The 26,020-nt window shown below is 46.2% G+C and overlaps 1 protein-coding gene across 1 annotated transcript in view; it reads right to left on the minus strand.

The window, feature by feature from the left end:
* The window catches only part of LOC149362964 (sodium-dependent multivitamin transporter-like), a 47,039-nt gene that overhangs the window by 4,930 nt on the left and 16,089 nt on the right, over nt 1-26,020 (minus strand). The window contains exons 2-8 of the mRNA XM_089569846.1: nt 25,294-25,345; nt 16,542-16,609; nt 6,499-6,587; nt 6,043-6,152; nt 5,198-5,265; nt 5,021-5,107; nt 264-442 (exon numbers count right to left, since the gene is read on the minus strand). Coding sequence (XP_089425972.1) covers nt 264-442; nt 5,021-5,107; nt 5,198-5,265; nt 6,043-6,152; nt 6,499-6,587; nt 16,542-16,609; nt 25,294-25,345 — 653 coding nt within the window. The remainder of the gene's footprint in view (nt 1-263; nt 443-5,020; nt 5,108-5,197; nt 5,266-6,042; nt 6,153-6,498; nt 6,588-16,541; nt 16,610-25,293; nt 25,346-26,020) is intronic.

Consider the following 26,020-nt stretch of genomic DNA (forward strand, 5'->3'; position numbering starts at 1 on the left):
TGCCCTTTTATTGGGGCTGAGGGCCTTTCAAGCTGCTTTATGCAGCTTTTGCCTCAGTTTCCACCATTTTATTTAAATGGAAAATAAATCAAATTAAATAACATCAAAATGTCACCGTCGTACAAAATGTCGCCAATACGTTCTTACGCTTTCGAAAGAAAGCTAAACACGAAAAGCTTTGTAATTGCGCCGAATGTATTTGATCCAATATGGTGTTAGTGATTACTCTCTTCTAGATTTTCTTGATCAAACAGGACACAAACCTTTCGGACGGTGATGGGAGGATAAAAGCAGAAATGTTGGTGCTATTATGTGGATTTAAAGTGGGACAGCGGACCAGGGTTCCATGAAGCATTGGCGACGACGCAAAGCCAGAGAGGCTTCTGCCCAGAGCATGCCACACTTGGAGCCCACACACCAGCAATCCGGCCCAGGCTGCACCCTGCAGTAAAAACAGCCGCATTAGAAAAGGGGCAGTCAAAGTTGCACCTGTTGAGAACTTCGGCTTTTAGCACTCTCTTTCACCAATGCACGAATGATCACATTAACCGAGGGCTCACAGCTCCTTTCACTCAAGGTTAAACGAATAAGATTTAAGAAATCAATGAAAGCTACCTTAGTAAATATGAAAGGAAACAGCACTGGTGTAAAGTGACGAGTGATATTTTGCGTTATATGAGATATACAAAGAAGCCGAATAAAGGGACGCTGAAAACAAGCTACAGCTGTGCTCTTTAGCGGCATCATTTGGCAAGCTAAAGGAAGCAGTTGCGAGTACTTTTGGATTCATAAAGACAGATACGTTGATAGAACTTCGTACACTTTGCATGTCTACGTAAAAACGTAAAAGCATTATTATCAACTTTTGTGGCGATGGCCGTTCGTATGACAATTTTACATGGTTTAGGTGAGTTCAACAAGCAGAAAAACGTACTTTTGGCGGAAAATACTTTCTGCCTATTTACAGCTAAATTCATGGCATTCGTTTCGCGTTGAAATGTAGAAGAAGCGTCATCGTGGCGCACATGTTCCTTCCGCCTTTCTTCACTCACGCGTTTCCTTACAACACTTGCTCTCTGGGTACGTAAGTTATTGCAATGGGATGTGTTGCGCGCACAAGCAAGGAGCTTGCAAGCCGCTGGGACAGAAACTTTCGCTTTGTTTCACGCTTGACAAAAAGGGACATATTTCATAACCTGTGGTCGTTAAATTTTACCAGAAGCAGTCCACCGTATCAACGATTTGTTCAACATGAGCCCTGCGATGATCACAAGGGGTAAAGAATGGCATCATGACTAGTGTTTAGCAGTTAAAATTACCTAAGGCACACTACAGTACATTCCGCAAGTCGAAAAAAAATGCGTGAACTTCCCGTTTAATTCGGACGCTGTTCTACGGAGACAGCCGCTAATGCACACCTTCAGTTTTCGTGTAACTGATGCCTGTTGTAGTTTTCGTTTTAACCTGCCCCCATGCGGATTAGCGCCAATGCATGGGGCACCGATTCGAGAGACAACATAAGCCAATACAGAGAGAAAAAAAAAACGAAGAAGGGAAAGAAGTAAAAGAAAAACAGAAAGAAAAGGTAGAGAAAAAGGTTTAGGTTTAGGGGGGCTGAACGTCCGGAAGCGACTCAGGCTAGGAGGGGCACCGTAGTGATGGGCTCCGGAAACTTTGACCACCTGCGGTTATTTCACGCGCACTGACATCGCTCAGTACATGGACCTCTACAATTTCGCGTCCATCGAAACTGGACCATCATGGCCGGGATCGAACCCGCGTCTTTCGGGTCAGCAGCTGGATGCCATAACAACTGAACAACCGCGGCGGCTGCAGGAGAGAGAAAAGCTCACAGGCAATTGCGATAGCCCGTAATTAAAAAATTGAGCGCAACTCTTCACAGCTGTCACGTGGTATGTTACGCTGCAATACACAGTCCGGGACCTTCCGGTGGCATGCACCTTACAGACGGTGTTTCACTCTGCTACTTGGACATCCGGTCAGGCCGACAACTGAAACGCGGAATCCAGGAACGGGCGTCTAAGAGCCGCGCTCGAAAATAAATGCCCCAACACCGCCGCGGAGAAATGTACATGACGGATTTCGCCGAATCTCGGAAGTAAGTCGCACATTTTATTAGGCAGTAATTTTTCGGCATGCCCAAATTTATTTCTGTAACAAATGTTACGGCCGCATCACGGCATAGGACGTACCATCTGTTCCGAAAGTTTACACTCCACCGCGCCATTGAAATGAATGGCGTGGTGGATCGTGAACTTTTGCAACAGATGGTACATGACATGGCCACTTCACGGCCACTTCAAGCTTGACCGACGTGCATTTTTTTTCGCGGCGAATTTGGCTTGTCTTGACGCAAACGTCAAAATCTAAATAGACACGCGGCATGAAAACTTCCCTCGATGCCTTTTCTCGGAATAAATTATGGCACTTGTACCATATGTCCCTCGGCAAAATTTTATTCCGATCATGCACATTCACTCGCACACGTTTCAGGCGCTTTAATTACGCGCACCAGCATCCCATGAAATTACTGCCATCACTCTGCGGTAAGCGATAATGTGTTCCACTGGGATTTTTATACCCGCAAAGCGTCTATATGCTCCATGGCAGGAAGGCAGCAACAGCTTTGCGGGTTGGATGGTTCCTTAGCGTGTAAGAATATTTCATTAGGACACACTGGAAAGAAAGATTGTCAGAATCCCAAATACAGCGTGGTTGCCGCACTAGAATAAACGACAGCGATAGTTTTATGGAGTTTCATTCGTTCACACGAACAGAGTAAATCATGTGTTGGATGTCGATGAAGCTTGTTAACGAAATGCCAATACACGGCTGAGGATATTTCAAAGAACAAATTTTGCAGGCAATACTTTCACCCGCCCTAAAATGTTGGGCGAAACAAAGGAAAATTGGCCGTTATATGAATTTCCTCAAACATTCCTATGTAGCATCCTACGTATCCCTTCGAAGGCTGGCCAAGTTTTAGTTGAACACTTATGTAACAGTAGTTTTTTTCTTTCCTTTTTATTACACATTCCACTTCTTGTGAAAGTAGCATTGCAAAATTTATACATATTCATCTCATTTCGTCTGCTTTCAATGCCCTGAAAGCATCATATGGAGCAATAAAAGATATTAAAAAGTAAATACTAATACGACCAAACATCTGATGCGACAATTCCTTCTTCGAAAACAGTTTGTTTATCTTCGAAGATTACAATGATGCTCTTACTCTAATGAAGGCTTTTACTATAAGGAGTGGCTGTACGCACGGTGGAGAATTTTTCTGGAGGTGGAAAGTGTGCGGAGGTGGGACCAGGGTGGCGGTGCGTGGCTTTACATGCTGCCTAGTTAGGTGGGCGGGGCGGTGCGGTAGCTGATAGGCGGGGCTTGCGGAGTGTGACTTGCTTTGGCACTGCGTCTTCGAACTTGATTCTGCTGTTACTTTACTCTTCATCTGCGGTGTGGGCTTTTAGTGGAGGGGGGGGGGGGGGGGTTCTTTATGGGCGGCGTTGCTGGAGGTAAGAGTTGGGTGGGTGGAGAGTGAATTACCTTTTTGGAGGATGAAGCTGGCGAGAGTGGGGTGGTGGATCGAGGGTGGCGGTGGGGAGGTGTTGTTGGGTAATGCTTCCGGACGATGGAGGCTTGACTAGCCGAGGGTACAGTCGGATGCCGGTGTCTTGGCATTTTGAAATTGCTAATTTTGGCTCAGTAGGAGAGCTTTGTGAGTACATATGCTTCAAAGAGGTATCTGCCATTGGAATATCAGAAAGTATTGGAAATTTATTTGGGGTGCACCTAAAGGCGCTTTGTGTATGTGAAAAATCTGTCCACCTGTCTATCCGTGCTTGATCGCCTTAGATATTGCGCATATTGCATTAACTTTAACCCATGTATACTGCGTACATCAAAATACATCTTCTAGCCACTACAAGCGGAGGCTAGTTGAAACGCCGAAGAGCGAGCTGGGATTTCTTTTCGCGCCAGAGTAATTCCAAGTCTATTTTTGCTTCAGAGCAGACAGTCGCACGAAATCGCGTCTTTCACTCACACAACCTTTCATAGCCATAGTATAGTATGGAATATTTTCTCCAAATATTCCATGCTGGAAATGAAACGAAACTGCACACGGCACCTGGGAAGCAATATGATCAAAAGGTGCCATTAGTGACGGGAACATTGAACAACGGCGGAACTATAAATATCATTATATATCTCTACAGGCGCAAAGGGTCGTACACCCTGTTCTGCCTAACACCATTTAGAGGGCCACGGACTTGAGTTGCCACAGTTTCTGAGAACACCGGCGCAGCAAGGTGAAGATATATTCGCGCTGCCACCGAAGAATCCCTTGGCGAAGCGCTTCAAGGTGTCCCACCTTGGGTGGCGAAAGTTTTCTGCTCGTTTTATGCGCCGTCCGACCATGCCGAGTATGCACAGTATTTTGACCTCGGCGCGTCTAATTGTTACGAAGCTGTCAAATGTACAGTATGGATATTTGCTACAACTTGAGCACGTACAACAACAACGGACAACTGCTGCAACGACCCTTGGGAGAACCACCCTGAAAGCACACAAGAGATGAACGTTGGTTAAGCGAACTCCACGGATAAAAGTTTAGCCGTCGATGCAGGGAGAACTGCAACTAGTAACGCAGTGCTACGAAGTTGCTGAAGAAACAAAGATTTAATACTGTTGTAAATATTAACGGCTACGCACAGTGGCCGTATCCTGTACGCCGAATGAATGCACTCTTTCACTCTGAAAACAGCAAGAACGGTCGTCACCTCTATCATGCTTTCCACTGCACCCGCGCTCTATCATTCGATTAAAGCTCAGTCCAAAAGATTGATCGAGCTTGCGCTAAGTGACTTTAAAGCTGTGATGAATTTTCTTTATCCAAACACCTCGAAACCTGTGCCTAGAGTTTTTTGAGAGCTGATTATGGTGAGACAGTCAACACTCGCGGGGGTAGGTATTTTATAACTGAAAGACTAACCTTTGCATTCACCCACGGCGACGACATGGCGAGCAGGACGAGCCCCGCAAATGGACCGGAACCCGAGGAGTACAGGGACACAAACAGCTGCGCCACATTAAAGCTGATTACGACACATATAGGGGACATAGGTGGAATGTAAGGTACAGAGAAGAGTCCACAACAGTGCATACATACTCGTGTGGCGCTGCCAAGTAATGGCACAAATATTGCAAATATCGTCATTAGGGTACCGCTCGCAAAAGCTGAAACGAGAAGAAAAATAATGGGATCTATCAACCTGTCCCCATCTAGACACATCTACCAGAACTGGACCTAAAGACCTGGGTTTCGAAAGCAGTCTTCAAGTACTCTGACTTAAGGTAGGCTACAGTAGTGAGTAACGAATGTGAGTTGCATCACAGTTGCTCCTGTCAATCGTGAAAAACAAGAAAAGCAGGACTTGAAGCTAGTCCAGCCAATCATATCTGGGCGTTACGAACCGAGTTGTAGAAGGTACTTTTTAATATATCTCATCTGCAACGAACTTCTATTCGTTGATGAAGATGTTTCTGAAATGTTTCTTGCATATAAAAAAAGCATGGTCATAGCAATGACATGGCGTCCTTTGCTTACATTCTTTCTCTTCCTCAGATTTTTCGCAGAGATTTTATGGATCTTCTCGTCAGCACCGGAGTATTCTCGTGAGTACAAGGCTAGTCGCTGGTGTTTTGAAACAATTCCAGCATTTCGCTTAGGTTTTTTGCCCCCTCCACAACCGTCATGATGACCTTGTATGTGCAGTAATTTTTCGAGTACGTATAACGCGCCATCCTTCAGCATGTAGTATGGTATGGAAAATGCTGCTTGACTAAAAATATGCAAATCAAGAACCGACACACAAAATGATAGCGCCGAGAAAGAAGGTGGCTCGGAATGTCTCTACTGCTGTCTAGAACGAGCAGTTTAGTTCTCCTTGCGCTAAACCGTGCTTAATTACAGACAAAGCAATATTCGCATTTGGAACTGGGCGTATTTCTTACCTAAAAGACGGATGAGAACAGCTGCTTTTCGCTCGCTGATATTCACAAAAGGTGCGACAATATCCGTGTAAATTGTTGCTGCTTGCGAATTTACGACAGACGAAACCGTGCTGCAGGCATATCAAGAAGAAATGACATTAATTAACATTCTGTTACAAGATATCTATTTTTTGCCAATGCAAGTACGTAGAGCACTGTACATATTTCCATAAACACGTTTCATCGAAGGCACACGTCCACAACGTTTTATTATCTATAGCTTAGACAGTCACTAGTACCCGTTAAAAAAAACGATGTCGTTCTTGGAAATCACAATGTTGAGTCCCTCAAATTCTGAGTGGTTTTCGTTCAGATCTTCCCTTATCACAGAAGCACACATTCTAGCATGAAAGCGAGCCATCGTTCACCGACGCTGTTCTAAGATGCACTCTCTAGAGATATTTGGTAGCATCGTACCTTGTGGAAGCACCGACAAGTCCGGCTAAGAAGAGACCCCTCAGCATGGTGACGTCAGAGAGACTCTCCTTCAGATAATAAGGAAGGATCTAGAAAAGTTAACGCAAAGCTCATTTTGTAGCCCTTCGTAATAGATGAAAAGTGAATTATATTATATTTTTGATAAGCCATTAGGTTTCACGCAATCATAAGTAAACACTGCTTTACAAAATCGGCGTTCTATGAAGCATTTTCAATGCAAAAAGTTGTAGACACCTCCACGAAATAAGTATCGTGAGTCGATTCTAGGGACATATTGTGAGGTACAGAGGGCAAAACATTTGTCTAGGACACGTTCTGGGCGTGCCTCGGTCTGAAAACGTGATATCTAGCAATAAAAATTGATTAGAAATAGTCTGGTTGTAAGCATGTTCAGCTAAAATCTTAGAATGATTTCATCTTCATTTTTTTTCCAGGTCGCAGCTGCTTTGGCATCTGTGGAACGTACATTTTTAGCCGACTACTCCAGAACAGTATCATAACCTAGCTTTTACAAGTTAATCGTAAGAACTCGGCTCCGATCGTTATGCATTACATCAGATTTCAAGCGATGTGCGTGATAACGCTGGTCGGCTGCAACTATGCTTCCGTTATTCTAAAGAACGCGGCTGAGTTTTGTTTCCTTGAACCGTCCGCGCAAAATTAGGCAGGCCAACCAGCAGCGCGGAAGGACATGATATCAGTGTGGTTTGCACTCGGGAATGTATGGTTACTGCGGCAGTGATAAATGATCTGACTGTTAACTTAAGAAAACGTTTACAAAAATCTAAGCCTATCTTCTCTTTGCCTTTCATGCCAGCCGATCCTCATAATTCGTTACCACAATAGGAGTACATTGCGCCAAAATTTCTTTCTTGACCGGTTTTGTTTCTCACAATCTCGTTTTGTACTCCACTTCGAACTAAAAAGATGGGGCTCTACCTTTTACTCCCAATTTAAATAAAGTAAATCATGGAACCGAAAGCACCTAGACATTAAGCTGACGCCTCACTCAAGCTAAAGCTGTCAAGGAGACTTTTCATATTAAAATGGACTTACATTGAGTGTTTAGACTAATTTTTTTTGCGACGATTTTGAATTTTGCGGTTATAATTGCAACAATTTCCTCCCCTCAGTGGCTATTCCTTAATAATTGTGCGTGTGCCTCAGGTTAGTGCGCTTATAAAACCCTCTCTTGGCCATTTGCATCAGCGCCTCTTTCCGCCCAAAACTACTCTAAACGGAGAAACTTACTCAAATATAAATTCGAGTTAAATTTGGCAGAAGGAAAGGAAATCATGAGTTGCATGCGAATGTATTAATAAAATCGCTTTAATGGTGCGTACTTGCAGTGGCGCAACAAGTATATTTGATGTTTTCTAAAAAGGAAGGGGCATAAAAAAGTATGCAAGACCGACAGTACGCAGAAGGGTCTCTTTAAAAATTCATTCAGAAGACCTTTTAATCTGTAGTTTAACAAAGGATAAAACAGAATAATGAAGTCACTTTAAACTTTGCGGCTAATTCAATTGTCGTGATACTGTGTTCGATGCTGAGTGTTTTTTTTATTAAATTTGAGATTTGTGTTAGCAGGTCCACCCCCTGGTGCTGTAAGGAATGTTACTCCAGCGGATGCTGTTGGTTGCATGAATGCAAGAATTTGTTTCATTAATCCTGAACACGGCATTTCATTGGAGGAGTAATGGCGCAGTGTGAAAAGTGTTACAGACAAGTGATATTCTTGACTTGCTCATATTTTTAGGGGCAACAAAGAAAGTAGCTGCGCCACTTGGCTGATCACTTTGGACGGAGAAGGGTGAAATACACGAAAAAAGATGGAGAAAATGACGGACAAGGATGACATAAAATTGTTTGTGATTAGCGCAAAGTTGCAGAATATCATACGATTTCTTTCACGTTAATTCGGCACTTAAGACAGATTTATTCCTTCTGATTCACCACCTTTCATCCACATGCTTTTCTTCTTCATGGGACGACTATTTCTGAAAGACGTACAGCTTCCTTAAGCGGACTCTGAGGGCCACTTCACTGGAGTATTTTACTGAGTAACAATTACATCTCTTACTCTCTCTATGTTGACATTTATCCAGCCGAAAAATACGCATGCATCGGCGCGTAATTGCATTTAAAATTCCTCTGGAAATTCGATTAAAACCCCTGGCGGCCTTTAGGAAAAGGACGGTGTGTGGTTATACTTGCGAATTTGGTCGGTGATATCGTCCGCTTTAGTTTGCTATCTCTCGTGTTTTTTAGCGTAAAGAAGGCCAGTTTTCAGCGCACTGAGGTTCCCGATATATCGTAGACGAAGAGAGAGGAGGAAGATTCGTTGTCTTTATGGCAGTACGGTGGCGTGAAAAGACGATTGGCAAGGAAGGGACACATTGTTCATGTAAATCGCATGACATGGGTGATGCCAACTGCTAACAGGGCAGCCTCTCCGCAAAACCGTTTGCATGTGGATGATATTTTGTAGTTTTGATGTGGGTTACGCCTAAAAAACGAGTCAAACTGGCGAAGAGTGCTTACTACTTCTCGTGACCATGGGCAAAGCTGCAAATCAACAGCTGGAGAATGGACGAGCGATGCAACTCTCAGTCACCTGTTCGACCGCCTGGTGTAGCAGTGGCGTGCGTTGATTGGTCACCGATGACAATGCGGTGCACGGCAGCGGGCCTTACAGGTTTTTTAAAGGGAAAGGCAGTGTTCAAGGTTAGAAACTCACGGATAATGTCCCCGTAAGGCGCTGGAACCGACTTGCAGATCGGGAAAGTGAAAACGAGAAAGGGGAAGGCTTGCCGACCGCAATGGGTCAGGTGCTTGTATCAAAGGATTTCTGGCAGACTGTGTCTACCTGAGGGAAATATTGGTGGTCTACGGCTCGACGAAATTTGTTCTGGTTATGCATGATACTGAAAAGTTCAAAGTTCCTTACACACTACCCATACTTGGCCACCTCAGTGAACAAGGAGCCCGTACGGGTGCGGCTACATGGAATTGTAACCATGATATTGTCAGCGACCGTAAACTTGTATAGGTAAAAATGAAAGGGAGGCTCCGCCCCAGGTTAGCATGCCTGACCTCGTGGTCCAAGAAAATCCAAAGAAATTACCGCTCCAAATCGAGGTTCACGAGGAGCAATAATTGCGGCAGGCAGGATTCAGTGAACTCTCCACATTTTTGAGATGACGCAGTCGCTGAAGTGTACGAGTGGTAGCGCTAAATTGTTGTGGAATGACTCCGGTACTTGTGTGACCAGAAATAGCAGGCAGCTGGCGAAGTAGAAGACGTAGAAAAGGCGGCCTCGACCGTCCTGGGGGCCACTCGTCGCCATTAGAGATCCCTGGTTTATTTCCTTACCAACCACAGGGTCGTGTTCAAGCTCTGCACTAGCCACAGAGCCCTGGTGGTAAAAAAAAATGCGGCACGCCGTAACGGTTCTCCGTGGCGACGAGCGATGGGTCACAGCGGTAACTGGAGCGGGATGTGAGGGCCGCTCATCTATGTAGGGTGTACAAGAATCGCGCTACCTAAAAAACCGCGGGGCGCTAACGAGTAGTTCTCGGAGGTGGCGCAAGTCTTGGCGCAGTTGTGGAAATCTTTGAGGGTGTCGCGGATTGCGTTAAAATATATGCCGACACAGTGGCTTGGTTGAACACCAAGCAGATGACACAGTTATCGGACTCTGTTGTTGCGCGGCGATATCCGCTATTTGTTACTCGTGGTCAGCCAAGCTCGCAAGAGGCATCTCAGAGGCCATTGCCAGAAGCATATGTGTAGTAGACGAAACTCCCTGCTGGAATAGCTGTCTTAGAACCTGGTGTGCAAGGTGGCTGACCGGTCGCCGAGCAGGGGCCGGCATGTGGCGAAGAGTTTGCGATAAACACAGGTGGCCGAACTTTTGCGAAAGGAGCTGCTGAAGTCGCTTGGTTTCGGATGACAAGGTGCGGTTCAGAATAGCTGCTTTCAGTTTGCTATACGATTCCACTGCCGATGTAGTTTCCTGGATTTCGCCGACTTCGACCGAGACCGCGGCAAGCAGCGAAGCCTAGCGAAGGTTGGTGATCCTGGATGCCTTGAAGGTAATGCTTGCCACCCGGTAACGGCCTTGGAGTTCTAAAAAAAGATACTTCCCAATGCTGCACCTACAAAGGTAACCGAGGCACGATGTAGGCGCTAACGATGGGGGCGTAAGGCGATGGAGCCGCAGAAACGTCTTAGAGACGACCATTTATTTCTGTGTTCCAGGTCACCAATGTGGAAGATGCGCCTTCCACAAGCGCTGCACGCAAGCTTTGGTTGTTGTTGTTGTTGTATTAATGGAATAAATTCCGCGTACCCCCTGCGAGTGAACGGCTAACGCACATCGGCACCTGGAAGGTGCTTCAATTAGTTTTTTTTTTTATAAAACGATTTAAGTGAACGCTGCCCGAATAAAACAAGTTCACTTCATACTGCGCGGCGACGAGGTGGCGCCACACCTTTATGCGCCTTCAGAAGGAATTCTCGTTGCACATTTAAAGTATCAGTGAGTAGCTTTCCAGTTATGCAATCATTTCGACCCAGTGAAATCTGCTATGGCATTTACATTTGCTTTAGTTTAACGAAAATGTTTTTTTTTTTTTGCTATGAGCTGTTGCTTGCCAGTCAACCATTTCTAGGAGCCAAGACTAAGCCAATGACAAAAAGTGATTTACCTCGTCGTAGCTCGTGATGGCACCATGGAGGAGTGGGTCTCAGTCTCTGTACCAGTAGATGATTGTAAGGGCGGCACCGGCAACCAACGCGAAGAAGACGAAAAGCAATAGTGCGCCATCGATCGGAATCCTGAGCAGAAAAATTGGTAAATTGGTGAATTGGTTTTTGAGGAAAGGAAATGGCACAGTATCTGTCTCACATATCTCAGGGACACCTGAACCGCGCCGTAAGGGAAGGGAGGAAGCAGAGAGAGAGGGGTGCCGTAGTGGAGGTCCCCGGATTAATTTCGACCATCTGGGGATCTTTAACGTACACTGACATCGCACAGCACACGGGCGCCTCTTGCGTTTCGCCTCCATCGAAACGCTGCCGCCTGAGCAGAACAGAAGAGTTTTTAGAGTATGTTATTGCGCCGAGCCAAATGCGAGCAGCGTATGCAACGGAGACTAAGCATTTTGCATCGTTCAGTGTCCTAGCAGCCATGAACCTCTGCACTGCCATCTGGTCACAGGCCATACGTACAAGAGCGTAGGGAGCGTTTGTTGCCAAGACTGTCCAAGCGTTTTCATCATTGGTCACATCGAAGCCGCCCCTGTAAAACCCCAAGAAAAAGGAGGTGTGCCAAAATTGCAGACGCCAGAGGACGTTCTTTGTCCCAACATCGCCTTTTTGCTTTGGAAGCGTGGACCTTCGCCATAAGATCAGCATGGTTACAGCAGTATGTAGATATTCGATTCATATGGTCTTTAACAAGATCCACTGACTTCACCTGTGCTACATAATAAGGATATGTATTCTGCTGCTTTTTTGTGTCCCGAAGTCCTCGGATGCTTGCACCCGCCATGTGGCAAGATAATTTACAACTTAATTCACTGGCCTGTTCGTCACCGTCATTTCTTGAATCTTAAGAATATAACCTTCGACTATTACCATTAGACTAATGGGAACTGCTTAGTAGATGCGACAGGCTCGTGCCGCCATCCGCATTTTAAAAAGGAACGCAGAATGTTCATTCACCTTTATGTGTTGGCCTCGTCAAATCAGTGCTCAGACATATTTTTTTTTTCAAAACTGCCCCGCAGCATGGTATTCCATCCGGCACGGTGTAACATGACGGGTTTTACTCAGTGATTTGAAAAACCACTTCATGTTTAATATTTTTACGTTATCACAGAACCATCAGACCAAAAGGAGAAAAATTTTGCGGACTACTAAAATAGCTTCGTTTTCAACATTCGTGAAAACTGCAGCTTTTGTGCAGTTTCAGCGCTGATAGTGTCGTCCCAATTGGGTGCTGGCTTTTAGTAACGCCATATAAAAAAAATAATCACACATTTGTCTCCCTGCAAGTTTTCCTTTCCTTACAGCATTGAGAGACAATATCAGTGGGTACTAGCTAATGTCGGGGGCAGTTCAGCTCTTGCTAGTATAGTTAAATACTCATTTTGGTTCCTCACATTTAAACAGCGCTACATTTCTAGACGAATGCACAGATCGACATGACAGGACCGGCACAGTGTCCTGTCATTTCTATCTCTGTATTCGTCTATAAACGTAGCGCTGTTTAATTTTCAAGAAAAGAAAATTGATGACCAGCTAGCCCCTCAACGTGCTTCATTAAGCGATCATTTCGGTTGCTACCACAGACCTATTGCTAGAGAACCACTGACAATTGTGTGAATGTGGCCACTGTATCAGCTGCTAGGAAGAGTAGCTTTCTTGCTGAAAGTAGCGACTTTAGGGCTCATATGCCAGCAATCCAGATATGAAAAATTCGAGACTTGGAAAAGCTCGCTCCAAAGGCACAAATAAGATGTTTAATTCCGATCAATTTCCACAACCTATCTGGAGATTATTATCAAAACTGATCTCGCTTTTCGTCAGACAATGTTCAGCTCATGAAAAGATGGTCCAGAAGACAGTGAAATGTACTTAGTGGCATGCGAGTATGAATGCGGCTACCGAAAAGTTCATCTGACGCCGTACTTTATGGCACACAGGATTAAATAACATCCCCTGTTCTCTTAAGAGAAAGGTGTAGTCAATTTCAGAAAGCTGTAGACAAAAAGGATAAATACTGACGACACATCAGGTGGAGCTCAGGGCGCCAGATTACCACCGCTGTTGTAATCTTAATCTACATAAATGATCTTCCAACCAACTCAAGAACCAAACATCGAATTTTTGCGTATGACTGAGCCGTTCATGACAGTATGCATCCCCCAGAAGACACCATTAAACTCATAATAATTAAGACACAACTGTGTCATGGTGTCAAAAATGGTACATGCCGCTAAACCTAAGAAAATGCCAACTCATCTCCTTCTCTGATTAACAAACCTCTATTAAAAGCACATAGCTTGTTAATTTAACTCCCATGGCCCGAACATCCTCTAACAAATACCTCGGTATTTAATTCACATCATCATTATCAAGGGTTGCTCATATTAATTCAATCTGCTCCCGGTCCTCGCCCACTCTTAGTTATTTACGACGAAATCTAATCTCAGCCTCACCTGAAATCGGGCAACTGGCTTATCAGAAACGTTTACTCCCGAGGCTCGAATATTCTTTATCTATCTGGCACCCTTCCCAACCGTAACTTACCAATCAATTAGAAGCCTTTTAAGACTGAGCTGCGCAGTTTATCATGTCAGGGTACTCGCATGATATTAGCGTCGCCGCACTAAAAAGAGCCCCCTCGCTCCAAAGTTTTCAATCTCGTCTCATGGCACCACGCCTCTGCCTCTTTCATTCCTTTTTGCACCGCCCTTTCAATGGTACGCTCTGCTACAGCCCACATAAAGAATATCCCCACGCCTAAACCACAGTCATCCAATAGCTCTCATGAAAGGCCGCATGTCAGCGATGAACGGTTCATTGTTTCCAGATGCAATAACCGGATGGAATGCCCTGCCGGATAATATTGCTTTGTGCACCGATCGAGCAGTTTTTCGCACTAAACTAGTGGTTCACCTGTGTTTTACATCTTGTTTTTTGCCCTACCAAACAATCTGATACTGTGCTACTGTACCTTCTCTTGTGATATTGTTTGCTTTGTTTTGTTCATTTGCTTTTTGTTGTTTTCATTATTACTGCACTTGTATCGAAATGTTGCTGCTCACTTTACTTTCCTCTGCTCTATCTAAGCCCATAGGCCCTTAAGGCTTCAATAAATGAAATTAAGTAAAATGTTCAGGGGGTATAGCGCGAAGAAAATGGCGAAAATTGCCCAGTCCCGACTGATTATTTATAAAATTTTTTGCGTAACCTTCCTTAGGCGTAATATCACTGCTTTAGTTTTTAGCCACTGGGAATTATTTCGACGGTACCGAAAGCAGAGTTTTATGCAGCGTGATTCCGATGTATCTTTGGATGTGAAAAAGGCATACAAAAGAGATGGTGAAAGGCGTTGGATTAGCATTTCCTGATGTTCAAATGGTTTCGTTTTGGTGATGCTTCAAGAAAATGCAGTCCATTCCCGGTGCTTACCCGATAAAATGTTGGGTGGCATTAAAATCACTCATGGCCCGAAGGGGAGGCGTCACCCGGCTCGAGTCGTACAGAACCTTCGCTATGATAGTGATGGGGGACGCAAGCATCACGACTGCTTGAATGCAGTCCGCCCACACCACGCTTCGGAGTCCACCCTTTCAAAAAAAAAAAAATAAAGAGAAAATGTTATTAGGGCAGCAGAAATAAAAAAGCACGAAAGTTTAGAATGGGAAGTTTGCGGCACCGGAATAGGACAATTTCAGTGCGAAAGTTTACAATATCACCAATCTGAAGAACGTTTCAGAGCTTCATAGAGAAAAAATTAAGACTTCAAAGTTCGGATTCCCCGAATGCTCGCATCCAGATTGTGTAAAGGTGTCTTATATAAGATATGTTGCTTTTCTTTGTGCATAAATGTGATTTTTGCTGCAATGTGTCTCATCGTGACTACCGTGTATGAGAACACGATACAAAACATCGCGTAATAACAGGACTAATTAGTACGCATGCTCCTTCTCTTTTTGTAACTAATCACCGATTAGCCCGAACACATCCGCTTTTCAATTATTGCTAAGTTTCGAATTCTATAATCAGTGAAGACTTCTTGACTCCACTTCGTTTGGAGCAAGTTTACACTGTTCCCACATGCAAATTTTCTTTTGATCGAGGAAGTACATTCAGTTGTCTCGATGGTGGTGGCCAAACTACCCCGCTACTGCTCTTACATAAAGGCTAAGACTGCCAGTTCCACCGTGCATACTATGTAGTGCCTTTGGGATACAAGCACACGCACTTAATTGCGAGTTTCATTTTACAAAGCTGCAGATGTTGAGAAACTAGTGTCACATGAAATAATGTGCGAAGAAAAGATAATTAGGGTAGGGGGTTACAAAATATTTGTTAAATGTCAGCATCTATGCTCGACTTATCCTCAATAATTACCACCGCACAGCAAGCGTCACTAGCATGAAACAAAGTCTAAATTTGCCCCCCTCTCACGGTTCGTCGTAAGATTTCCCGCATTTGCCTGTTCCATAAAATTTAACATTGTAACCATCAACTCAGAACGCGCCTGATCACAGATGCTGCTCATGCTTCTGCCCGTGTCGATCATTGCTACAACGTCACCATACCTCGCCAAAACACCATGACGTATGCACATTTCTACGGAAAACCAAAAACATCCCGTGACTGGAACCATCCACCAGCTGCCCTGGTCGCTATCACCGACAACCACCGCTTTCGTACTTCCCCTACTAACATATTTTGAAGTCCTTTTTTTTATTTTTTTATAACATGCATTTGGTTTTTATCATGTTCTGTATGACTGTTGCTTCATTTTCTTCCTTTTTTTAATACGTTGACGCTGTACTCTGCTACATTCTGTTTCAATCAAACTATTGCGTATTTGTGACCTACCCGTGTGCTTTGAATACGTGCCATTTTTGTTCTTTTTTCATCGTTGTTGCCTTTATTTTCTATTTCTTTATTATTTTTTCTCCTTTTCTTAACCAGATTGCAGAGTGTCCTTTGTATTTCTGCCCCTCCCCTCTACAATGCTTCTGTAAGCCCTGAGGGTAAAATAACTAAATAAATAATAGGGCTAGTCGAGCAGCTTAAGAGTTTCTGGCACAAAGGGGTAGTTTCTAAGAAAATGCGAAGTTAGCATTTTCGCAGTGATATTTGCGGGAGGAAATTTGGCGACGGTCAGTGCAAGTCACTTCGCATGAAGTGAAATTCGAGCACATTTTCTTATATTTTGTTTCGAACGCCTTTGTCTGACGAAAATGTTTAGCATGCGGCCAAACACTCACCATGGCAGTGTATGTCGTGCCAGCAAGGCCGATGACAATGTTCGTGTATACCAGGGGCAGAGAAAGCACTGAAAATATATTTGGTTTTTATTTTCATGGTGAAAAGAGTGAATATTTGTGCTGTAAAAAAGTTCCACTCCGGAGGTCACGTTGAGCGAAACTGCTCGAGCAAGCATCTCCTCTGGAACGGAAGCGTCTGCATGCTTATGGACAGAGGAGGGCGCCACCAGCGCCACCGTGATCGGCTGTGCGCACACCGAGCTCCAGCAAAATCACGTCTACGTCCAGGTTCCTGACCTCGGATCGCCACCAACCGTTCTACAGGAGCGCTACTTCATCGCCTGTACGCCTGGTAATCAGAATTCCAAGTGTTCTGCGCCGTTTTTTGGCACATCAGCATCTGGCTGGCCGCCCACGCCGGGCGCGCTAAGCCAAGCCTACATCTGCACCGCCGGGGCAACGCCCCCCGCGCTCGCCAGCATGCTCGCAGCCGGAACGGCGGGGAGCTCGCCTAGCCAGTCAGCAGCCCAGGCGCTGAATCACAAGCACTGTGCTCCCGCGGCGCCCCGGCAAGCCACCACAGCCACGATCGTCATGAAATTTGCGAACCACCTCAACCTCGGCAACACTTTATTCCCTGTGCTCTGTCGGTCCGTCATGGATTCCGCCCGCCTAACCAAGACTGAACGTGACAATACCTACATCAAACTCCGCACCTCGCAAAACATCCTGGCCATCGATACCCACCGCCCAGCCGCTGCTGACAAGCTGCTCCAACTCAAGCAAGTTTCACTGAACAACACACAGTACGAAGTCACCTCGTACGTAGCTAACGACCCCCTTAACGCCCGTGGTGTTATACACGGCATCACCATGGACTTTACCGAAGACGACTTTGCCGCTAACCTTCGTGTTGACGGCACCCGACTCCTAAGCGCCCGCCGTCTCGGACGTACCAACATACTTCTGCTCACCGTCGAAGGGCCCCGTCTACCACGCTATGCCGTCTTCTACAGCGGAGTGTACCGCGTCTACCCGCAAAAGCCGCACAGCAAACAATGCACGCATTGTCACGCCATAGGACACCGTGCCGACGTCTGTCCTAACAAGCCTAGCCTTGTTCGGTGCTCGATTTGTAGCCAACCGTTTCCCCCTGACCAAGACCCAACGACTACCCCACACGAATGTGAACCACACTGCTGGAACTGCAAGGGCGACCACACACCGTCTCATCCTGAATGCCCCGCAAGGAAAGACGCCGACGCTGCAGTCCTAAAGTGGCACCGCGCCCAACGACGCCATCGCGCCCGCGCCGCCCCTCCACCCCCTAAAGCCGACGCGACCATCTGGCCGCCCCTGCCTACCTCGAACCGCTACGAGGCCCTTCAGCTCTCCTGCAGCAGCAGCAGCAACAGCCCGGGGCATGAGACCGCGCAAAGAAGTCAATCTCGAACCAAGCCCTCTGCCAAGCGGCCACCGTCCACCACTTCTGGTGCGGCAACCAGCACCTCCACCTCCTCTACTAAACCGCAAGCTTCCGTGATGCAGTCACAGACTCCACCAAGTCACCAGGTGAGCGGTCCATCTCCCACATCCATCGCACCCCCTCCCCCGTCCTTCCAAAACCGGTTTTACTCACGTGCCTCCACACCTACTCCACTTTCCCCCCTCCCTACCGACAACGCTATTGCTCTCATACAGCAATCCCTTGCTCCCGTCCTATTGGCCTTACAACAACTGACGGCTCGCGTCGAGCAACTAGAGCACCATCTCCTCTCCCTCGCGTCCTCTGCCCCACCCTCTCCCGACGCAGACTCCAATGCTCCCCCTCGAAAGCGCGCAAGCGCCCCTCTAGTGCCTAACCTCGACACAATGGAGGAAGACTGGCGTGATGAGTGATATCATGCGACACACATCCCCACCCCAAAACCCTCTAATTATTTGGCAGTGGAACTGCCGCGGTTTTCGTCGCAAGAAAAATGCCCTCTTGCAACACATGCGGATTACTGGCGTTAACCCAGACGTCATCGCACTGCAAGAAACGCACGGTGCCTTTTCTCTTCCAGGTTACGACCATTTTACTCAGCCAAGTATAGTCATGAAGAGAAAAGGACATCAAACGCCCCCTCCTCCGCCGATTTTGACGGTTACATACATACGGCGCACGATACCCACCATTCAGGAAGATACATCCAACCTCAACTCCGGGACGAAAGAGCATGTCCTGACACACTCCACCTATCAGGGTCACCGTATCACGATTTTAAACTGCTACTGGACTCCCTCCGACTCTAAAACCAGCATCCCACCTTTGCATACGGCCCTCCCTGCCTCTAATGTCCCTACTACTTTCGTCCTTCTTGGTGACTTCAACTGCCCACACCCTGCATGGGGATACGACCGTACTTCAGCCTCCGGACGAAAACTCGACCACTTCGCCAGTATTCATCACCTCACCCTCCTGAATGACACGTTCATGCCTACACGTCTAGGATGTGGAGCACAATCCGACGCAAACCCCGACCTCGCATGGATTCGCAGCGATCTCCGCGCTTCTTGGAGTAATACGGGTGACACGATGGGGAGTGATCACTGTATTCTTCAGATAACGCTCGCGTCCCAGCGACCCTCCAGACCACCCGGAACACATCTACCTCCCACTATGCTCGTAGACTGGCCAAAGGCTCGGCCGGCCCTCGACTCCTTATCAGTCTCACTCGAGGACCCCGGAAAATGGTGTAGCGCCATTATGGAGACCGTCTCCCAACACACCAAACATATCCACCGATCTCCCGACTATCCATACATTGACACACACCTACTTTGGCTATGGAAACAACGTCGCCGGGCCATAAAAGCTTGGCGCAACTGTAGATCTAGCCACGCATTGAAAAGAAAGGTTGCTGAACTAACGCAAGCAGCCCAAGAATACGCTGACCAACTAGCCACGAACAACTGGCTTCAGCTCTGTGATGACATGGTCGAGAGACTCCACACTCCAAAAGTCTGTCACATTATGCGCACCCTACTTGGACAGAGTAAACCTCGTAACACACTTCAAAAGTTACAGTTGGCCCTCTCCGTCTCACAAGAAGAGCTGGTTGAGCAAATCCGAAATCAATTTTACCCATCCTCTACTTCTCCTGCCAGCTCCCCGTCATACCCTTACACCGAAGAAGAAGCAGACGAACAAGGAATGAATTCCGACTTAACATTCGCCAAACTTCAGGCTGCTCTACGCTCCCTTAAGCGAAACACAGCACCCGGCCCAGATAAAATTACCAATGGTATACTCTGTAATCTCCCCGATTCAAAACTAGACGAACTTATTCAGATTATTAATACTGTTTGGCGCTCCGGGAAAATTCCCGCTGCATGGAAAGAGGCACACGTAATTATGATTCCGAAACCAGGAAAATCCTCTGCGCTCATCTATAACCTCCGACCTATATCCATGACTTCTTGCCTAGGGAAGCTGATGGAGAAGATGGCCCTTACCCGCCTCGAATGGCACCTGCATACCAATCGCTGTCTTGCTCCCGCTATGGTCGGATTCCGCGCCCACGTATGCACACAAGACATTGGACGGCAAATCTATGAGGATTTGTACGCCTTCCCAAGCAGCGCACAGCTTCGAATTTTGACCGGCGGGGATATCAAAAAGGCTTTTGATAATGTCGCCCACTCCGCAATTCTCACCAACCTGGCAGACACTCGCCCTGGGGTCCGCACGTTCAACTACATCAGACTTTCTTACAGGCAGGACCCTCCGAATCATTGGCCCCGACGGCACACCTTCCGCCCCCTTTCCCCTCACCGCAGGTACACCACAGGGATCCATTCTTTCACCTATGCTTTTCAACTTGGCAATGAAAGAACTGCCCCGAAAACTCGCTGAAATTCCTGGCCTACGCCACGCTATATATGCGGATGATATCTCTCTCTGGTCTACCACAGGAAACGCCGGGGAACTAGAATCCACTTTGCAGCAAGGCCTCGACGTCGTTCAGGAGCATGCACGCCGCATAGGTATGAGTTGTTCCGCCGAAAAGTCGGAATACATCGTGGTTTCTAACGCTCCTCAAAGAACCGCTTCTTCCTACCGCGAACTCATTCAACTCTCTCTCGCGCAAACCCCTATTCCCCGACGGAGCCACATCAAGATCCTTGGCTTCACTTTTCAACAAGATGGCAAGTGCAACGTGTGGCTTAGCCAACTCCTGCAACAACTGAACCAAATTCGCCACATGCTGTCCCGCATATCTCGTCAAAAGCATGCACTCAGAGAACACGAACTCCGTCGAGTTATAGAAGCACTCGTTTATTCGAGGGTCATGTACGCCTACCCCTATCAACGCCTCACATCCTCTCAAGTAAGCAAACTGGAAGCCTCTCTGCGTCGCTTCACTCGATTAGTCATGGGAGTTCCCATCTACGCCGCAAATGTTCTGATCGCAGACGCCGCCATTTTCAACTCCCTCGAAGAACGCGCAGCAGCACACCACCGAGCCCAGATACACCGTCTCTCTACCTCCGAGCAAGGCAGAGACCTCCTCAGCCTTTTCGGACACACCATTTCCCAACTACCCCCGCTTCAACCATCTGCTCCCCCGTGGAAAAGCCTCCCGCGTCTTACTGTAAAACCCATTCCACGCCACATGTCTCCAACGATAAATCCCGGGCGGCGTGAAGCACTGGCGAACCATTTACCCGTACTGGGCCACGACACTTACTATACCGATGCCCATATCCTCGAGCACCAAGTAGTTACTGCAGTAGTCGGCCCTCGAAGCACCTCCACACATCTCCACACAGGAGTGCCCTCCTCAACCGACGCAGAAACTCTGGCCATAGCAGAGGCGATTACTCTTCACGACCACCTGTCCTCCACCATCACCATACGTGCAGACTCTCAGGCTGCCATACGCTCATTCGAATCTCAAAAACTCCCTCCCCATATCCTAGACCCTTTGCTGCAATACCTAACAGCCCACCCTACGCTCCATGTCCGCCTTGAATGGATTCCTGGTCATCAAGGTATAGCGGAGAATGAGCTTGCTCATGCTCTGGCCCGTGAAAAAATACCACCGGGCCCTCCGACTGCCTGGCCAGCCCATTATAATCCCAAGGCAGACCGCGCTACACACCGACAGGACCGCCGCGAACACCTTCGCAATTTGCGGCACATGCGACGAACCCTTCCGTCACCCTCCCATTTCCTTTGCCGTGCTGACGCCACTCTAATTCGACAGGCACAGAACAACTCCCTTCCCTGCGAACTGTATTCCCACTATATCCTTCATAAACCGGGCAAACCCGCCTGTCTCGTGTGCGGAGAGCATCCCTCCAACATTCATACATATTGGTTATGAACCCGCGCAACTAACTCTCCCACCATACCTTCCTCGCATACCTTGCCTCCCCCCTTTCACCTCACATGGGCCCGATGGACCGCTCCACCAACCTCTCTGCAGCCCACCCTCTGGCCGCTCCTCGCCGCCCACATCCGACGCATCCAAGGGACACGTGGCCCTACTCTGCCACCGCCGATAAATAGCGCCCACCAAACGGGCAACTAAGAAGGCTCGGACTTGAGCTGAAAAATAAAAGTTATCTCTCTCTCTCTCTCTCTTATGGACAAGCCTCCACAGATCTAGATATTTCGGTAAGAAAGAACTACTGCACAAGGTCTGATCGGCACATTGAGGTTGTGTGAAGCTTTAAGGTTACCTTTGAAAAACCTAGCTTAGCAACAGCGCGTGCAAAAATAAAATAAATATCGCGCCAACTTAGTTTCGAACTCGGGGCGGCGCGAACAGATAAGTATCGCTCGCCACTGCACGGGGGCGCTAAGCTGTCGCCGCTTTCTTTTTCAACATTATACTTATTACAGGGCCGCAGTCGATCACCCCTCGTGTTAAGCTGCAACACATTCTCGTCCTATACATTGCACATTGTCATCATCATCAACTTCCATCAGCTGCTCCAAAAGGTGCGATCAGAATAACCTCGATCACAGCTTAACCTGAGTCTAATATCGTCGCCAGACATACCGACGACGCAGAAAACCATAACTATGAACCAGCTGGGCTGAACACATGCTGTCGCATGTCTACTCTGTGTAGCTATGTTAGAACCCTTGCACTTTTTTACTGCTCTTTCTTGGTAGTATTTCCACGAATTGTTTAAATATACTTCAGTGGTAACAGGAAGGGTATCTCGAAATTGAAAGCGTTTGCATTGTGATATCAGTGCACATGTAGGAGATTACACTTTTTCATAGTTCCTGCCTTAGAGATTATAGCGATCTACGGAAGCGCATTCAGTTAGAAGAGAGGACTTTTGCCCAGTAATTTTTTTGCCGTATTAGCCTACCACAATGTGCATAGCTGTAGATTGCAACGTCTGGTGGTTTAAATTTGTGGCTTGACTTTGCTCCATGCCAAATCATCTAGTGTATGTTTTCACTTCTCCTCAAGGATTGTATAGAAAAAATAATGGCTTGTAAGGGCTGTCACTTTTCAGTATATGTGCAAATTTAAACTTGTGACCACTTTTAGAAGGTATAAAGAATATCCCGAAGAAGTACGATTTAGTTTCTCTGCTAAAACGATAACAGTGCTAGAGTATTAGATATAACAGAGTATTCCATATAACCCAAGCTGGCTTGCAGATGCTATCTTCATTGTAGCTTTCGTAGGCACAGCTGTGACCGCTTATTTATGCAGCGCTAGAGATTTTCGCTATATTTAGCCGGTCAAAAAATGAGCACAGGTAGGGTTCGTAAAAAAACGTGTGCAGTTGCCGAGGAACACCTTCTTCTCACATTATGACATGGCGTCGTCGTCAGCTGTTCAAAGCCCTCTTAAAAGTTCTTCGCAGGCGGTAGAAGACAACCTTTGGTCACCTTTATAGTATCCTGTTGCCTACGAGTTGCCTACGAACGCGACTTAAACCTCATAGAAACCTGTTGTACATCATGGCTCATGCAACTGAACATTTCGAAATGCAAGTTCATGCATGTATTGAGAAAGCGAAATAGCCTCAGCTATCAGTATTCATTAAGTTCCACACCATTCTCCGAAACAGAATCATACAAGTATCTTGGAATCATCATAAACAACAAACTAACCTGGTCTGAGCACATTGCAAAAATTTGTACAGACGCTTCCAAAATGCTTGGGTTTATCAGACGATCCCTTGCTTTTTCACCCCATTCTGTCCGACAACTCGCCTACGTAACATTCATCCGTTCCAAACTCGAATATGCCTCGGCGATCTGGAATCCCCATCGAAAATATCTAATCGATCAGCTTGAAGCTATCCAAAATCGCGCGGCCCTTTTTATCACATCGCAGTACGGCAGACAACACAGTGTAACTCTTATCAAGGCATCCCTTGATCTGCAACCCCTGGCACTCCGGCGTAAAATTTCACAGCTCTGTTTGTTTCACAAATTGTACAACACCTTCCCACAGCTAAGAAACTCTGTATTGCACCCGACGCTTCGCACCTCACGACGACTTTTTAACTCTTTAAGTCTGCAGCGCATACACGGCTCCACAAACTCATTTAATAAATCTTTTTTACCTAGCTCCATTACACTGTGGAATGACTTACCCAATTTCATAGTTATTGAAACAGAACCCAATAAATTCAGGCAGTTATTATCATCACATTTCAAGGGCTGAGTTATTTTGTCGTGTTTTTGAGTGTGTGCATGTGTTTTTTTTCTTATCTCCAAGTTGTTCTTGAGCTGCTGTGTCTTTCTCATGTTAATATTTTGATAATGTTAATGTTGACCATGTACCCTGTACTTTGTATTTCTTGTTGATTTTGCTGACCACTGATTATGAAACGGCCTCCCCCCCCCCTTATGTAATGCCCTAAGCCAAGGGCCCTTAAGGGTAAATAAATGATGATGATGATGAGTATTGGAAGCAGCTGTGTCCTGCGCTTCGACAAGTCCTCTTTATGCGATGCTAACTGGTAGAGTAGAATAAAAAAATTCACCAGCTAAGTTACAAGCCAATATGGAAAGTCATTGAATGGTGCGAAAGCTCAGAAACATTAATTTTCCAGAAATCTTTCTCTGTATGTACCCCATTATTGAGAAAAATAAGGACGTGCACTGCCATCGTGGTTGGCGGAGGAATGAAAAAAACATCGTTTTCATAAAATATAGCGAGATGGAATGATTCAGAGCTGTATTGCGCGTATAGTTTAAACTGCTCCCGTCATTGGGAATATATCTAGTAAAAAAAAAAACGGAACTGCGCCTCGTGAAGCACTGTGTGTGTGTACTGTTGCATCACGACTTTGAATCTCTGAGCGGGCCAAACCGATTCCACAGGTGAGTGGCTTTGATGCCAGTTTGAGATATAAACGGTAGTGAAACAAAAAGTGAACTATTGGCTTCATTTTGATGGATACAAAGTACCGCAGCTGCAAGGGATAACGAAGAACACAGCACCAGTGCTGCCTTCTTTGTCCCATGTTGCTGCGCTGTTGTTCGTCCTGAAAAAATTTGCTAATTCATTAATGAGATGTGTGATCGGAGACTGTTACATGTTAGGCACAGTTATCTGCACCATATGTTCAAGATAGTATTTTGCATATCTTTGGCGCAATTAAACGCGCAAATTCGGAAGAAAAGAATTACTCCGAGTCTTTCGTCTTAATCATACAAAAAAATTGCGCTTCGAGTTGTAAACCTGAAATACCAACTGAGCACGTCGTCACGGACACATACTTGTTGAAACTGCAACAGCAGCGCTGTAGATTCCCACAGCCCCAAGAGTTTGCTGAAAAAAAAAACAACATAAAAATATTGAACAACAGCAAGTATGATATGGAAGTGCTATCATTATTACAAAAATCAATACAATGAATTGCAGAAGCAGCATACGCTCTACACAGAAAGCTGAAAATGTAGCGAAATAATGCTATATAGTCCATGGAGCACATCTAAAATGAAAAACCGGATTCAGGTTAGACACCAACACTCAACATGTGAGAAAAGGAACGCAGTATGTATCTTAATCATGTACTAGTGTGACCAAATAAGAACCACTAGAACGAGTGACAAGCACTCTAAGAACATCAAGTGGAGAAAGTTAGCTTCAAATGCAAAAAAAAAAAATAGGACAACAGGAACGCAATATTGCCTAAGGATTGGTGTGATCACTTCTTGAAATTTTATCATGAAAAACACCGCCTGGCGCGACAGTGCTTGCGGCGAGGAGAGGAAAGTACTGGCAACCTCTGTAGCGAGAAATGTTGCCTCGCATACCTTTGCTGAGGATTTCATTACCGAAGCGAAAAAAATAGGCAGTGGCTTAGCTCTGGTTGAACCTGGATATAAAAGCGAAAAGCTGCAGTTGTGCTTTGTTTGACGTCATGGCTGTCGCAGTCCGCGCACAATGCACTGAGAGCACCACGATAACGGTATATGCAAGCGCGTTAATAGCCCTCCTTCC

Source organism: Amblyomma mixtum, chromosome 2 (assembly GCF_055824585.1).
Source record: "Amblyomma mixtum isolate Tamu chromosome 2, ASM5582458v1, whole genome shotgun sequence".
Taxonomy (NCBI): domain Eukaryota; kingdom Metazoa; phylum Arthropoda; class Arachnida; order Ixodida; family Ixodidae; genus Amblyomma; species Amblyomma mixtum.